This window comes from Aquila chrysaetos, chromosome 2 (genome assembly GCF_900496995.4).
Source record: "Aquila chrysaetos chrysaetos chromosome 2, bAquChr1.4, whole genome shotgun sequence".
Lineage (NCBI taxonomy): Eukaryota > Metazoa > Chordata > Aves > Accipitriformes > Accipitridae > Aquila > Aquila chrysaetos.
Window position 1 is genome coordinate 39932527 of NC_044005.1, and position 17781 is coordinate 39950307.

The 17781-nt window shown below is 46.7% G+C and overlaps 1 protein-coding gene across 1 annotated transcript in view; it reads right to left on the bottom strand.

Moving 5' to 3' along the window:
- Positions 1–17111, bottom strand: part of LOC115353569 (deubiquitinase DESI2-like) — a 69383-nt gene extending 52272 nt beyond the window's left edge. The window contains exon 1 of the mRNA XM_030043179.2: positions 15689–17111. Coding sequence (XP_029899039.1) covers positions 15689–15727 — 39 coding nt within the window. The 5' untranslated portion in view covers positions 15728–17111. The remainder of the gene's footprint in view (positions 1–15688) is intronic.
- Positions 17112–17781: the final 670 nt, after the last annotated feature.

Here is a 17781-nt window from a genome sequence, read left to right on the forward strand (position 1 = left end):
CCTCAAGTTGGAAGGGACCTGTAAGGATCGTCAAGTCCAACTCCCTGGTCTTCGCAGGACTACCGAAAACTAAACCATAATGACTAAGAGTGTCGTCCAGACTCTCCTTGAACTCTGACAGGCTTGGTGCTGTGACCACTTCCCTGGGGAGCCTGTTCCAGTGACCTACCACCCTCTCAGTGAAGAACTTTTTCCTAATCTCCAGTCTGAACTTCCCCTGACGCAGCTTCATTCCATTTTCTGGTGTCCTAGAATCAGACAAGCCAGCCTCTCTGCATGCCAGTGCCTCAGCTGCAGAGTGGGAACAGCAGCCTTTTCCTTTTCCAGAGAAATACTGGGAAGTACACTAGAGAAGAGGGAGAAAGGATCATGCGCTGGAGCGGAGAAGGCTAAGCAGATCTCTTGGGTACCCTCCTGTTCCAGCACCTGCAATGGCAGCACAACATGGAGATGCTCACATTTGCTTTAAACTGGCAAGTACCGTCAGCAGGCTCCAGAGCACAGAACTGCTCAGAGGGAGCTAATGTATCCCTGCGAGAAGCACGGTGCACAGCCCCCTCACGCCGTGTTGTTTTCTTACCCACTGTTTCTGCATCCCCAACCCCTTGAACAGTATCCACCGTGCTGCAACACGAGAGTCTGCAATTTTTACACTGTCATCTCGAGTTGCTTGGGCTTTCCTGACAGAATTAAATGAATAGCAAATTGAGTGCTCTCTTTCCCTCCCCCTTACTTCACTCTCCCCTTGCTTTTGTACATGCTGAAGTAAAAAGCTTCCTCTGAATCAGATTTCAGCTGTCACAAAGCCAGCAGTTTTCTCCTAGGAAGTCTGGGTGCTAATGACAGAAATAGCAGCTGCCTCCAAATACTTCATCTGCTACGCGCGGTCAAAGGGCAGTAAAAGCCAAGGCCAGGAGCAGGTGTGGGGGCTGACTGGTGGCAGATCCTCCCCGCCCTCCCGCAGCGAGCTCCGGTGGGGAAGGGACAGAGACCACCGCCTCCTGATTGTCAGGAAGCCCAGGGAGAGCCACCGAGGCAGCAGGAGTCAGGCTGCAACAGGGCACGGGCTCACCTGGGCACAGGTCAGGCGGGTGCTGCCAGCAGGACGCGGGGCCGCTGCCCCTCAGCCCGCCACCCAGAAACCCTGCTGCTGCCTCCCGTTCCTATGGGATCCACATCAACCCAGGCAGTTACATCCCGGACGTCAAAAAGGGTTTTAACCTCTCAAGCATCCCACAAGCATCGCCTCCCACCCCAACAAGAGCGCTCTTTCCCATCTTACAGGTGAGACAACCCAAGGCAAAGAGATTGAAGCGACTTGCTGGAAGTGTGATTGAGGTGGGAACTAGGACTAAAGCTTTGGTATTTCTCTTTCTCAACATCCAGTGCTTTACTCAAAATGAAGGTTCGGTTGTTCTCGGCTAGGGTCCAAGGACACGCTTTTGTTGGCAGCATTACGCAATCTGTTTAGAGCTTTTTGATTCCCACATGTTCAAAGCACTTGTACTTTTCACAAAACAGTGTGGTGTCATTGAACACGATGTTATGTTTGAACTGAAAGGAGGAAAAAAACATCTCCATCTATTATTACATGTAAATACGAGTTGGTCTCCCACAATCATGCTATCTTAGTAGAGAATGAAATAAGAGTGAGCTTGACCCTAGCTGGGCTAATTAGTGATGATCTATCATCAATTTACTGAGACAAAAAAGCATCCTGTCAGATCCACCATCATTTTTTCTCTCTGCATGAAGGCATCCTGGGATAGAAGGGAGGGTGGAGGAGAACACAGAAGTACCCGAGGACCTAATCATGTCACAGGGACACTAAAGAGCACAGTTTAAGTTGTGTGCATGATCCTGTTTTAATAGGGTCACTTACCTGCATCACCCAAGTCTTCCCACAGTAGGAGTTTAAATGGTGGCAGGAAAGTGTAATATTGCCTGCAGGTGTCAGCTTCAGCAACTTATGAGAAACATGCTCTTACTGGAGAGAGCCTCCAGAGCACTCCAGCAAATTTTTGCAAAGGGCACAGAGGCTGGCAGTGCTTAGTGAGAGCTACCACTGTGACAAGTGCCAGCTGCAGGCTTCACAAGATAGTTTAGAGAAGGTATCTTGTGCCATGTTGCTAAGACAGACTTCAGGACCTATCTTTTTATTTGGGTGATCCTGAGAGTATGACATTATTTAAAGTGCTGCTTCTGCAGATAGGCAGAAGGAAACGAATTTATTCCTTGTAAAAACTGCCCTACAGATGAGTGGAAAGTAGCCAGGATTTGGTTTATTTTCAGATCCGCCTCAATGTATGTTATCAAAACTAAACCAGAAATAAATGCTGGTGCCATTCGATTTCCACTAGAATAGTCCCAGCTAGAAGGAGCAGGGAGGTCAGGTTCTCATGTTTGAATACTCCCAATAGTAAGAAGTGCCTTGATACAAGCTGAGTGATTTTCTTCTTTCATGCCTACTCTCTGTTCTGTCTCTGCTCAGTCTCTCTATTTTAGAGTAGCATACAAGCAGAATACAGAGAGCAGGCAAGTCCTAGAGCCCCACAGAAGCTCACGTGTCTCACCGTTTCTAGAGCAATGGTAAGCAGCAGCATCCCAAAGACAGGCACAACAGCCGCCCAGCCAACAGTCACAGGAAATTAGCTGTGCCCCCCAAGGATTTAAGAGGCCCCCAGATATCTTTCAAGGGAGCTAAATACTTAAGTGTCTTTCCCAGTAGGTGCTTATAATGGGCAACATACCTATACTGCAGTAGCGTTACAGTTCTAAACATATCCAATGGTACAGCACCGGTTCTGTTGCAGGATCCACGATACAAGCTTAACTTTCTCCTCTTGTTTCCCAATTCACAGACTTATTGCCCCTGCTAGTAGCAAGTCATCTGGTGGGGGGCTCAAATGAGTTAACTATCACTTCTGGGCACTTAAGTTCTTCGACAGAACAACAACTTTACAAATAATGAGTGACAGGGCACTAAAACCTTTCCGACTCGACTGATAAAGCAGTTCTCCATGCTTCATGGGCAGTTCAGATGCTTGACATAAGGGATATTGTGATGATTAATAATTAACTGGCTGGAGACACTGAGAGCCCAAGGACAGATGCCTCCCATCTGCAAGCCCCGGGAGCTGAGGCTGCACTTTGCAGGAGGGAGGGAGGCGAGCTGGTCGGGTGACAAGGTGACAAAGTTGGTGTGCCCCTGAAAGTCAGCAGCCTTTTCAAGACACTTTGTCTTTTGTCTCCCAACATAGAAGAAGGTATTATCCTGCACTTCTCCAGGTGGCTTTCACTATCCTAGCCACCAGGGGACCAGAGCAGCCGTGATGCCTGCCAATTCCTGGTGACAACTCACCTAAATGAGATGCATCATTAGAAGCTACATTCATGTTTTTAATAGGCTTTAACATCAGCTTTAATGAGACACCTCTGAGACCTCAGGAGAGGCACCAGACAGCTGGAAACATGCTTTAACGTCCTGTGGGTATGAGAAGTAGAATCCAAGTCCAGAGGTACCAAGTACAGGACTTTTAAGCACCTGATGCATTAGAGACTATTAGATTGTTCTTTACATTAACTTTAAAATCTCCACCTGCATAGATTTGTTTGATCCAGCAACAGCTTTAACTGTATCAAGATTATCCAAAACAGCAGCTGCAATAGGCGCTGAACTGCGTATCTCAGTATTTACACATTACAAAGGGAATCCTTGAAGCATTTCAATAACATGCCGTATTACAAACAGCATGTAAAAAGCCACAGGTGGACGTGTGAGCTGCCTAGCATAACTTTACTGCAGAGATGGATTTGGAAGATAGGATGTCACTTTTACTTCAGCTTGCTTCCTGCTTCCTTGCCTTTCTCACAGAAGTAGAGGGTGTTTTAAAGAGTGCTGAAGAAGTTCAAGTTCTGGTTGATCCTGTGGTGTTGAAGACTGTGAAAGAGAGAAGTATGAGGAGTCTCTCCATCTCCATCCCCATCCCCCTTTTCTCTTGCCTCTTGATTCAGCTCTCAGATGAAGTGTTCCCTCCCATTTGCTCTGCCTGAATACAAGGGACAGAAGAGTATGCTCAGCAGTCAGGGGGACGTATGAGCAATCCAGTCAATAGGGTGCTGGGATGAACACCTTTCTGTCCTCCCTTGCCCCCCAAGGCATGTCCTGCCTGCTTGCTGGGCTTTGCCAAGGCCTCTGGCTACCATGATGCAGAGCGTCTCCTGCCAGCAGCACTCTGCCCAAGGGAGGAGACAGAATTTGACCTGGACAACAAAAACAACTGAAATTTTCATGGGTCCATGTGGTTTGCATTTGTTTATCCTTCCCGAGGCTTTTGCTCAGCAGAAGTCACAGCTCTTTTGCTTATATTACGAGACCCATAGGGAAAAAAAGGATTTGTAGTACTTCCTTCCTTCTGGTCCCAAAAACACCTGAGCTTGAAATGGACTCACTTGGTTTGCCCGTTTCTTCTTGGCTTACACTGGAATGAATCTGTTCTGTTTCAGTTCAGTACAACCCATTCCTCAATGCATTAGCCCCCAATATTCTCGCAGTAGCAAGCACACAAGGCACAGTGCTCCAGCAGCAGAAAACAGAAGAGGTCTATTCCACATCCCAAAGAACTGCCAAAGAGAAGATAGCCAGCTGTCTTGGATAATGAGCAGCCATAAAAATTAGAGTGAACAAGGGCACAGCAAATGGCACTGCAATCAAGAACAATGAATGTTAGAACTGGAGACAGATGGTGGGTGGATTTCAGCTCAGGACATGCATTTTGAGCTCTGTCCTCTGCAGATTTGGAAACCTCCAGCACTGCCTTCCCACCTTTACACAATGCCTCCATCACAGGGGTACTCTAAATATGTACTACCCTGTGTACTCTTAGTGCTGGGACAGACTCAGAAAAAAGGCTGCACAAGTAATTGACTCTTCAGGTTAGGTAGCCAGTTGCGGAGGAAAGGGCAGAAGAGATCCTCTCAGGGCAACAAAGCCTGACATCTGCCTAACAATGCCCTGAATGGAAACAAAGCAATAGGAGCAGGGAAGAGCAAGGTTGGCCTTTACTTACCAGGAGAAGCACGTGCTTTCTGCTTGTACCTTATAACCAGGAGTCCAGACACTTGTCCAGGACGACACAGACCAACTTTCTAACACCCTCAGCCTGCCAGAGTGGACTTGGCTCTCCACCTGCCTCAGAAGGAAGCAGCATCATCACCCTCTCATAGTGTATCTGGAGTCAGGCCTTCTTGGTCCTTCGTGGTGAAGCAGTTTTCTTTCATATGAAGTAAAGAAAAGATTCCTTTCATATAAAATACAGGTTCAGTGGGCCAGAGAACAAGTGTGAGTAACACTATAGCCTGGCTCCAGCCTGGACACCCTCTGGAACAGCTAGGATCCACTGGAAACATCCACTCTTCTGCTAAGTGAGTATTTCAAACAAAATCTAAATGTTTTGACACAAGAGACCCAGAACAACCAAATCCAGAGTTTCCTGCTGTCTGTTTCTATGGCAGACCTGCATGAAGAGGCAGTTGTGTTCGAGTCCCTCAGGGATTTTAACCAGGCCTCTGTCACTCCAGATGCATCAGCACACTGGATGGTAGAAGTCAAATGCAGAACTACTACTGATCCTCCCCCAGCACATAAGTAGCACTCATGTCAGAACCTCTGGGCATGTCATGCCAACTCAAATGCCCTAAAATATTCAAGACATCTCTACAAAGTTGATAGCTATGAAACAGGATCCATGAGGAAAGAGACCTGGACCTTTCCTGAGAGGAAGCCAGAGGTCAGATGGATATCCCAAAACAGCCCTTGGTGTCTATGCTGAGGCAACTCAATGGAGCCTTTCATTTTCTAGATAAGTGATTTGCTAAGAAAGCACCTCACCTGCCTGGAAATATCTACAACCTAGGCTGCTGCTTATGCAAGTAGAAGCAGCCTGCTGAGGCTCTTGCCCCAAGTACTACCCAAGAGTGCAGGTTAACAACAGAGGTAACGATTTATCAGATTAGTCCCATGCTTAACCTCTGGGTCCTCTCTTTCTGTCACTTCTCACATTCACCAGGCTAATCCAGAGCTGGGGGAAATGACAAATACAGGGCAATCGTAAAATCATCTCCTCCAAGTAGTCCCAAGCAGAGCAAGACATACAGATAAGCAAAGAACAGATGTCTAGAAGAACATCTAGGGATTTTCCCAGATGTCTAGGGAAAACTAACCTATGGCAAAGCCTAGAATTCACTCTAGAAGGCAACATTGGGCTCCTCACGCACTCTAAACCCTGAGGCAGCAATCAGCATCTAGGAAGCTTTTTTTCTTGCATCAGTGTTCAGTGTAAATCAATCACTAGCAGACGATATTGAAGAGAACAGCAAAGGGGTTGATAGTTCCTTGTGGGTTTAAGTAAGACTGCATGGAAAGCATAGTAACAGATCCATGGTTGAAGGTTCAGCAAACCATGTTATCAACAGAGCTTGTGCTGTGCCAGGTCCTCCATCTCCCAGAGATGTGAATCTATCAGTAGTCACATGGCATTTGACCCACACGTTGACCCACATGATGAAGGCGCTTACTAAACAGGCTGAAATGCTTTCAGCATTTCTAGCATCTGACACTTGCTTCTGTAGATAAGCATTCCTACCTATCAGAGATCACTTGTAACCCACAGCATTTCTTCTTCCCTTATCATTGCTTTTCCAGACACCTTAAGATTCATTGCTGAAAAACTAAGTTACCAATTAAAAGAATTTTCCACTTTTAGGACATACCCTCATATTTTGCTCTGAGATGAGAAGTCTCACAGATTCACTTGCTGATTAGATAAAGCTCTGAAGTAAGGAGATAACTACTTTCACTCCTCTAGATTTTTCATACTCGAAAACATCCAGTTCCTACCTAGAACAGTATCAAACATTTTTTTTTCCTTTCCTAACAGTTTGAGTCCATTTGCTAGAGAAAGAATCATCAGACATGTGAATTTTGCTTCTTTTCTTCCCCAGCAGAAATATAGATTTTATGTATTGATTGATCTCTGCCTCCCTTCCCAGCTTCAGCTACATCATCTTGGCATAATGACAGGAACAAGAGAGACTGAAACAAATAGAGAATTAGAATAAGGGCAACCCAGGTCACTAACGTAGCTTTTGGCCCTAGGATACTCATTTAAATTCATTCATTGCCCTAATGCACAACTATATACCTGCCCATCACCACACTTAGAAATGGATCTGACAGCTGTTCCAACTTCGTAGCTCTGTTACCATCACTAATGCTCAGCTCTCCCCAGCAGAAGCTCCCACCACACGCATAACTCATCCCTCTGGGATGCCTCAGTAGGAAGCTGGATGACCAGCTGAGCCATGGAACCACGCAGCTCAACCTATAAACCAGGGATGAGGTACAAAAGGCAAAAGGGTCTGCTTTGCTACTGCCAGCGTAAATTTAGTTGGTAGGAGAGTGACAGTCTCCCATACTGTCAGCGCATCAGCTTTCATCAATACTAAGAGGGTTTTGTTTGTTTCGGGGTTTTGCCTGTTTGTTTTCTGGAATAGCCAAGTGACATTAGGAACCTTGACAGCCTAATGAGCCAGAGGCTAAATCTTGCTGACAGAAGTGTCATGTTCTAAAAGGAGCCTGCCTTGCCATTTTGGGAAACCCCAAAAAGCACCAGAGAAAATTCACTGGAAGCCAGCTTCCATATGGTTTCAAGAGGAAACAATCTTTTCTCTCAGGGTTGCTCAGAGACAGGCCAAGGGATTGTGACTTTACTTGTAGATGGGGTTAAAGGACAAATTCCAGTAGCAGCAAAAGTTTTCTGTATCTCTAGGTTAGAGCTGACCTTACCTTGAGCCCCTGGGCTTACACCTGAAATCCTGCCCATAAGACTCCTGACTCTGCAAGAGTTCAGGCTGCCTTGAAACGAGTACTTTAGAGACACTAAGTCAGATTTGTCATCTGCAGGAACCGACTCAAGAGCACTGATGTGAGAACTGGGCTAATGACAGGACCTGTGAAGCTTTGCTCCAGAGGCAGAGTTCACACATTTTTTGCGCTGTGTTAAGCTTTCCTAGGTTTTCCTCTCTCATAAGGCTTTCTTGCGTTCACTGATGTAGAGGAGAGCGTGTTGTGGAGCTGTTTCCCTAGCACACGCAGGACTAGCAGAAGTGAGAACCCCTGCGTTGCCCTGGATGAGTCAGTTCAACTCAGTCCACTGGGCAGCAGAGCACTGGTTCAATGAGCTGGCTGATGGAATGAATGCTGTAGCTGAAGATAGCAATGCTCTGCATACAGTCAAGAGACAGCTCTTAAAACATCTCATGCATAAGCATAGATTAGTCAGCTAAAGAACTGCAGTGCTGGAGAAGATCAGCAGTAACATGGACAGGTAGCCAGCTTGTCACCCTGACAACATCAAAACAGACTGTTCCCCTGATGGATAACACATCTCCAGGCTGTTGCTAAGACAACAAAAACCCATTTATTATGCATAAATGGGCACACTTCATCGCTGGACTTATTAACACAGGCCACGCCACTTACTCTTTAGCTTCTTAATTGGTTTAGATCAGATGCCATGTTTGAATTTCTCCTTCTTGAAGGAAGGGGCTCAGCTGCAGCTCAGTGTATTAGTTTTTTATCTTTTCTTCCTCCAATTGATTTCCTCTCTCCAAAGATACAAGAGAAAAGGGATGTCTAGTTGCATTTCATCATTTTCTTACAGGCTTGAACTAGGCACTGACTACACCACAGTGCTCTGCATCACCAAACTGCTTTCCTTTTCCCTCTGCTTCTGAGTTCAAGCAGGGCAAGGCAGCAATCCCACTCTATGACTGGACTGCCTGAGGTCAGCCTGTTGTCACTCAAATTAAATTGATGCAGTCTAGGAGGAAAAGAGAAACAGAAACAAAGCCTTGTTTTCCTTACCTGCACACACTGCCAGGCTGCTCAGCCCAATTTATTTGAAAACTCTAATGTACCGCCATCAGATTTTCCATAATGCCTTTTGTTGTTTGTTTGTTTTAAATTATTATTCTTTTTTCCGAAGTCAAGAGTGTTTGCACTTGGAAATGCTGCATCCGAGAAAAGTGAAGCAGTCTGGATAGCCCTCTCATATCTTGGGTTCAGGACTCTGCTGACATCCAGTAAGAGCAGCTTTCTCTGCCTCCGGTCTCATTCACAGCAGTGGTCTGTCTGGTCTCTCTGGCCTCTAAGAGTCTTCCCAGAGAGTTTTTGGGCCCATAACAACAAGTATCATAGTATGACATTACTGCTACAGATTTTGCAGCGGGACCATTACTTTACCCAAGTGATTATGAACCCCAGACCTATTACGCAGCATAAGCATCATAACAGTCTAAACTCAGTCCTACCCCAGCAAAGGCGGCCAACTAAAAGCTCTAGGAAGGCACAGAAAACAAGCATCTGAGATCTACCTGATCCCTCACAGTACCACCTGTGACTAGCACTATGTTCAGCTACTCTTAGAAACAAAGACAGTTTAGCACTTATGTAGGATACATTATAGCACTGTGGGGAACCCATTACTAGACACCAGGCACCTGCTGTCTCGCCATTCCATTTTGTTATCCAGTACACTCTACCTGATATGGTTTGAAGACAGCAGAATGAATAAGGCTCTGGATAAATGAAGAGTCAGTGATAAAATAAGATTCCAAGGCTAAAATCTTCCCCTTTTCCTTCAGGAATTTAAGGATTTACCTTTGACCTTACTGCCCCCAACACGCCTGTGAAAAAGATGAAACACCCCAGATCTTCCTTAGCCAGGGCTTATTTGTGGAAGGGGAATTCTTATGAGCTTTGAGAGTGGCCACAAGATAAATAAGAATAAGATACACCTACCGAGCCCTTCCAAGAACGTGGCAAACTTTTGAGTGAACAGTGTGTTTTGGAGACCTGAAATGATTCAGATTTGGCAAATAGTTTTGGCCAGTAATGATTGGCAAATATTTTGAGGAAGAGTCAAAACACTTCATTTAATGCATTTCAAAAAGTGGTGATTTTGTTTCAGAACTTTTTTTTTTTTTTTAAACACATATATTAGGAGTTGCCAGAATTTAATTAAAATCTCCCAAAGGCAATATTTTGCATTTTGCTCTCTGTTTGTTAAATACATTCAGTGTGGCCAACATATGAAGGAGGAAAATGAAAGAAGAGATCCTAGTGACTCTCTATCACTTAATCTTTCAAGACCACAGGTTGCTCCATTGACTTAGAGCATCTCTTCAGCTCATCGCAGCAAGAAACTCCACAGCTATCAACCTACTTGACAAAAAACGTCCCCTTGCTTTCCACGTGGCTTCCTGGAATACCCAATAGAGTCAGGTGATGCTGCACTTCTCCACACATAGCAGCTCACAAACAACTAATGAGTAGTGCAGAGATGGGACCACCACCCGCAATAGGATTTCTCACTCTTCTGACTAAGTGAGCTGAGAGCATCCGAGACTTCCACTAATAGTAATCACAAACATGTTGACATTTTTCTGAGTAACTAGACTTATTCTTTCCTCTGGAGAGATAATAAAGTGTTCCATGATCTAGTCAGTGCTTAAAACAATCACTTCACAGAATGAAGTGCTCTGCTTGCAATCCTGTTGCTGCTTCTAAAATAGACTCAAAGGCTCCTTATGTGCTGAAGCTAGATGTACAAAACACCTCTATTCCTTCAGCCCCAAAGTATTTAATTATAGTGGCCAAGAGCCTCACTCTCACTTTTCCACTTGCATAGGAAGCCAAAAAGGGACACTAGGATGGTAAGTCTGTGCTGGTTTTCAGTGGTACACACAGGTCAACACCTCCAAATCACATGCAAGCAATGGATGTTAAAGCAAAATGCTGAAAATGACAGAGCTGAAAAGTGCAAAATTAACTCCCACCTCCATAATATTATTTTGTATCAGAGAAGTTGGCTTAAAGTACTAAAGTTTTATGCATTTATTCTGTGGCCATACAGACCTTCTAGCTTTACGCCTTTCCTCACAGATAGCTGGTGTGTCCTCTTCACCCAGGGACTCTCTCACAATCCTTTTCTCGGAGCACATAAACAAAACCCAACTTTCACCCTATCCCAGGGTCTGCTGCATAGTCCCACATACAGGTTCCCACACCACAACAGCTTATCCATAAAAATCCTACCTCCCTCCCTCCTGGGATTGACAGAAAAGCCAGACTGCTTCTTGCAACTTCTTCTTGACTCAACACCCTCCTGCCAGCCCTCAGTCCCTAAGCCCAACTCTATGTAGAAGCAACTGTAAGATGACAGACATTTGTAGAGCCAGATGGAAACAACCTCATCAAAGCTCTTCCCCCACCTAAGCTACTCACAGGCTGTGATCAGCCTCTGATCAGCCTCTGCTGGGAGACCACAAGCTGATTGGCCATACATAGCCTGGTCAATGTTTCTTGGTGGTACACCTGAAACTACTTTTCCTCTCCCACGGAGGAAGATGAGCTCATTACAAAACCTTGTGGCTTGTAACACCACCTTCCTCTTTCTCTCCCTCCCCAGAAATCCTGCCCTCTGTGCAGATGCAGCCTCCCAGGATGCTCTGTTCCACTACGCCAATAAAAATCAGGAGTGAGATTCACGTTCCTGGAACTCTTAGAAACCACATGCATGACTATAAGCTTTTACATCCTCAGCCCAAAATGCCACCCCTACTTCAACACAGGCTGCTTGCCATAATATCACAAACACAAAACAGGGGCCTTCCTCACTGCCATGGAGACAAGAATGCTATTGTGCTTGTTTTTCTGTCAGGGCCACTTGGATGATGCGCTCAGTGGTGTGATGGAGAAATCAAATCAATGACACCATCACCCGCTGATCAGTGAAGCAAGAGAGACCCCAGTCAGTCACCTGCAGGGCCATCCTTTGCCATCAGCCATTGGCCTTCAGCCATTTAGCTGGCAAATGATATAAATTATATAAAGAACTGAAAGAATATGGGAGGACCATTATAAATAATTACATTTTGGCTACCTCTCTGAAGTTGGAAGTCACAGGGAAAAAAATCTCAGAGCTAGTGCGTCTACAGTGGCCTGAATCTTATTTCCCTCTCATTCACTCTGGAGAGGATGACAAGTAATGTCAGTGGAATCAATTGTATAACAGTGGGACAAGGCTAAGAAAGGGACTCAGCCCTGTCGTCCAAACAGACCCTACATCATTTCTCCCTGGCTCCCTGCTGACCAGGGCTCTCATTCTCCTCTGCAGCACATCTCAGGGGCTCATTTTCCCCAGCATAAAGAGTAAGCAAAAATACCAGTAGATCAAAATGACAGGTTTGTATGTTATCAGCTGCAAAGACAGTGGAAATTCAGGACAACCATATCTGTAATAAAAGAGGGACAGCAGTGATATGAATATCTTTGCTTTTAATTTGATAGCATGAATGTGCTATCCAATAAGCTGAAAATATTATGAAAGCCCCCAACTTGAATCTCCGCCAAGCAAACTATTTTTAGTGGAATGTGTTTAGCTTGCTTGTTAAAGATTTAAACCTAGGCAATAATTGCAGTTATTCTTCTGTCTGATTTAAGTAGGCAACATTTATTAATGTACAGTGATTAAGTCAACTATTCCAAACTAAGCCACAAAGACTTAAAGTGATGAGGAAACAGGATGATATCCTGGCTGAAGAAAGTCAACCCTGTGATCTAAATAAGATCTGATCCATGGTAAACAGCTTACTAAGGCAGAGTGGAGGGAAGAGAGCTGCAAGTTATGAAGGGGAATTTGATTTATCCCTCTGAAGGCAAAGTGATAACTGACTGATCAGAGCAAACTCTGTCATAGATTCTATAGACCCAGTTATTTCATGCAGGTCTCTGAACAGCTGTTGGCTTAGAGTAAGTCCATGCAAGAGTGGGATTCAGATTGGGAAAGAGATTCATCCATGATCAAACCCCTGATCCATATTGTTATTCTGTGTTCACACTTAACACCATAAATCAGAGTTCAGTATCCTGCATATTCACTCTTTAAAATGTCCTGGCTGAGCAGCAAAGTTCTCCTGACCTGTCTGTTTTGCAAGTGTACAGGTGTGTACAAGCTCTTTAGCAACAGATAAAACAGGATATAATCACCCTGCGTGCTGGGGGTGAGGGAGGTTGCTTTTGATGACAATATTCCGAACACTTGGAATACCCAGTGATTTTTGCTCAATTTATTTATGTTGAAGAAAATAAATCTACAAATAGATCTACCTGCTTCAGCTATTTGTGCAAAACACCTCATTAAATAGAAGCACTTTTTTCCTAAAGAAGCCTGGTACAAATCCAATGGGTAAAAGGATAAATGGCTATAATCTTTGAATACACAAGACTACACAGAGTAGGTATTTCATAGCTGCACAAAGCCCATAATTGAACTTCTGCCCTAGGGGTAAGTTTTCCTGCAGTGTAAGTGCTTCCAGATGCCATACAGGGGTCATGTTCCTTGTCAGGAAAGCAGAGCTTTACATCTAGTTAATTGTTATCCCCAGCTGTCTTTTTTTTTTTCATTGAGGCTAGTTTTCCAACAGTCATTCAAGCAAATGTGCTCATTTCCCAGTTCCCCCGCAATTCCCCACCACAGTGTAACAAAGTGCAGATTTTGCATGGCTGCATTCCAAACTCCATGGTGTTAAAATCATAGCAGCAGTGGAAAAGCATGTAGCCTCAATAATCATAATGTAGGATTTGAACTAGAGGAGACTCAGTGGTAGTCAAACAGATGCTATATGAAAATAGAACGTTTTCTATGTACAGAGTGGTTAACCCATGGTGTTAGTACTCACACATGAAGGTTTTCAGCGCTTGCTAAGCAGCAAAAATTACTCAGTCTGAATTAAACTGATGACCTCAATTCAATTCACTGTGTCTGGGTGTCCATCTCAGAACACAGTGACCATGAACAGCAAGTCCCTTCTCCCATAATTCCTTTGGACTTCATCTTTGGCGTCAATCATACGAAAAAAGGCAAAGATCATGTCCATCCAGTTTTCGGATCTCTTCAGCTCAGTAGCAAAATATTCACTGATTTGGGACAGCTCAACAGTGGCTGAGAGAGGAAAGTCCACACCACAGCCTGCTGCAGAACAAACTAAAAAAATTGCAAGGAAGACAGTGGATAATAAAAGGGCAACCCAACCCCTTTATCTTCCTCAAAGTATTAATGAGAAACTCTTGTGCGTTCATTTGCAATGCCACTCCCTTGTTACCAAGCACTAGCTACCAGCTGCTTGGGTTACCAGACCTGTTGGCTGAAGAAAAGCTTGGGGGACTTCACAGTTCAGGCTGCCAAGCAACTGACATTAAACACTCAAGACCAAAGTCTAGGGAAGGATTTTACACCAACTTGCTCAGTTTTACCAATAATAGCTCTGGAAGAGGCAGCTTCAAGCCATTATAGTTGTGCTTTTCAGACTGTCCTTCAATACAGATACAGTCCTACCTAAATAGCCCTTACCACTCTCTCTTTCCTCAGAAAACAACCCAGCTTTTTTAGTCAACAAAAGATCACTTAAACTTTGTAATAAGAAGAGGTCTGACATTTACAGCAATCAAGTGCTAATCTCTTTGGTGTCTGTTCTCTGGATTCCCCCAACAGGGAAACCCACACTACTCTGTAGGCTTCCTGTTGAAGTTGTCACTGCTTGATGAAAAAAAGCAAATGTATGCCATAATCTGAAAGGTCTGGAGCTAAATATTTAGAGCTCAGTCAGCACCTGGGCCTCATAAGGTTGTATTTTCCCCAGCAAAGTTCACTAAATTTTTGGAAGATCTGAAAAGTACTTCTTTTTTATCATTAGTTCATAAACAAAAAACCAGAGGGGAAGTACATCATCACCAAAATGTTCCTCATCTGAACATGCCTCTTCTAAGCTTCTGTTGGACCAGAAAGCAAACAGGTTGTGCCAAGCCTTCTTCTCTTTGGGGGCTCGTGCCAAGGCTAGGGTTTGGATCTTCTAATTTGTTAGCACAGATAATTCCCACTCACATTCCCCCTTGCAAGACAAGGGCAAGGAAAGCCACTTGCTACACTGTGAACTTTCAGGAAACATTGCTGATCAGCATGTCCCTGTGCTCCTCCCTGTGCTGAAACTTCACCAGTTCAGACAATATCTTACTGCTGTTGTTGCAATTAACCTTCAGAGAAAATTATTAACTGCAATCTTATGCATATGAGGGACTGATCCAGATTATTAGCCTAGAAACTATGTCCTTACTGCAATTCTACAGTTGTTTCTCCTCCCTGGATGAAATCCTGACCCCTTCCCCACAGCCTGCCAGTGCTTGCTCACTCAAAATTAAAGGACAATTATCTCCAACAAGGAGAGAGGTGATCACAGCTCCTTCCTTAACTGGGACACTGGAAATTAAAAAGTCCTCCCCTCACTAAGTGCTGCTCCTGAAAGATCCTGCACAAAATCAGGCACAGTTTTACCTGTAATCTGGCTTGATATGCTAAATGTTTCAAAGAAAAAAGCTGGGGTCAGCATCATCTCTGACAGCCAGAACATGATATGCTTGGATGAGGAGTTTGGGGGGGTGGGGATCAGCCTCTGTGGGGACCTGTGCTTGGCTCCTGTTCACACAATGCCTGCCTCCAAGCACAAACTCCCACCCGGCCCCACTGCCCGCCCCCCCCCCCCCCCCAAATCAGTACTGTTTCATACTCACCATGTCATAAACATTCAGAATCACCGGTTCATTTGCCATTGTTGATTGCAGTAGAGGCTGGATTAAAACCTTTCAGTCCCTGCCAGATGTGTGTTGCTGCCCCCAGGGTATGCTTTTACCCTGAGCCAGATAGAAGGAAATGCCTCATGCTACAGTCTCCAAAGGAAGGAGCGTGGAGGGAGGAGGAAAGGAGAGAATTCTCGCCGTTGGGGGGGGGGGGGGGGTAAAGTTGGTTGCAGGGAGGCAGGAAGGCTTGGGCTGGGTTTGCTGGTTGTATAGGGTTTATTTTACCCCTCCACAGCGCGACAGATCCGAGGTTTCTTTCTAACTCTGTAGCGCACCTCGGGGTCTGTAGACTCATACACCACCGTAACCAGGCGCCGTCCAAGCTCGTAAATCCCGATCCACAGAAGACAAACGGACTCCGAGCCCAAAGATAAGCCCTCTTCTGGCCCCGCCAGAGAGGCGAGCGGTAGCGTGTGCGTGCGCGCGGATCTCTCGGCGACCTTCTCGGCAGAGCGGCGTGCTGCTACAGCGGAGGGCTGCCAGCAATACGCAATAAACCGGGGCACCGAGGCACGGAGCCGGGCCGGAGCCGGGCCCCGATGGCCCCTCCGCGGGCAGAGCCCGGCGGCGCCCCGCGCCCTGGCCCGCCGGCAGCTGCCCGCGGCGCTGGGGCTCGGCGCGCCGGCAGCCGGCAGCTGTCCGCGGTGCTGAAGCGCGGCCCGCCGGGAGCCGGGAGCTGTCCGCGGTGCTGAGGCTCGGCCCGCTCTCAGGCGCTCCGGGGAGGGCTCGCCGCCCCTGGCAGGACATCGCGAAGAGGCTGCGCCAGAGGGGCTCCGGCGCGGGGCTCGGCGGTGGGAGGAGGAGGAGGAAGGGGCTGGCTGCCCCCGGGGCAGAGGGGGGATGCTGCAACCCCCATCCTGCCCGCAGCCGCGCAGGCAGACCTGGCGCCGGCGCCGAAGTTAGCGGGCAGTTCTCCGCGGGAGATAGCGCGGGGTTACCCGGCGCCGGGGCTGGAGGGAGGAAGATGCCGGGCGGACGAAGCTTCCAGGCACGGTGCGGGGCCGGGGCTGGGCACCCCCAGCTATGCGCGCTCTGCTCTCCGCCAGGGTCGGTCCTTATTTCGGGATCAGCTCGTCCCGAGCCGGGCAGCCCCTGCTGACTGACAGCCGGGGGGACCTACCCCGTCCTCTACTGGCTGGATGCATCTCTGCACGGCACACGGTGGGAGGGCGGGGAAGGGACCGAGCGACTGGGCAGGGCGAGTAGTTTCACTTCTGGCCGCGGCAGGGTCTGGAGTTTCTTCCGTCCTGGAACTACTTTACACTCGTGTTAGGCCCGGGCAGCTCTGCAATGTCTTGCCAGCAAACGCTCCCCGCTGACCTGGATGCGAGAGTCAATTATAAAATCCACTGCGGTAAATTCATCTTCCTTTTGCTCCTCCTCTCTCTTTAAAGGGAGAGCAGGGTCTGTGATGGTGCTGGGAAAGGGTGCAGCTGGGGGGGCGGGGAGAAGGGGTTTCCTGCACCCAGAGATTTGCAGTGGTGTGGGAATTAGCACGCTGACCTTAAATGTTCAGACACCGCAGACTCCTGAAGCAGCCTCCCCCCCCCCCCCCCCAAAAAAAGCAGGGATGACCTCATCTGAGTTGGAGGCGTATCTGAGGCTCTCTGCCAGCTTACAGCCAACCAGATCTGAATGAAAATCGCAGGAAGCCCGTTACATCAGCAAAGCCCAGCATGCTCCAGCCCTTCCCAATACTGTCTTCAGCCACATGGGAACCATCCCATCCGGGAGAAGGGCTCACCTGCCTTTGTCAGGAGCAGGACAAGACCATAGAGCTGCAGCCTTGTAAATGACGTGTTACACAGCATGCAGGAGAATTTGTGGTGAAGGCAGGCAGCACGAAAGGAAAGTGAGTCCATGTCCTGCATAGCTAAGTGTGAGCCCGACAGAATCGGACATAAAACTTTTCCTCCAGCCAGTGCCAAAGGAGACCCAGAACTGCTTTGCCCCAAGAGCATGCATTTGCATTTTGAAAGAGCAAAGCCACAGCTCGGGCCTGGGCATGACGACATGCAATGTGGCAG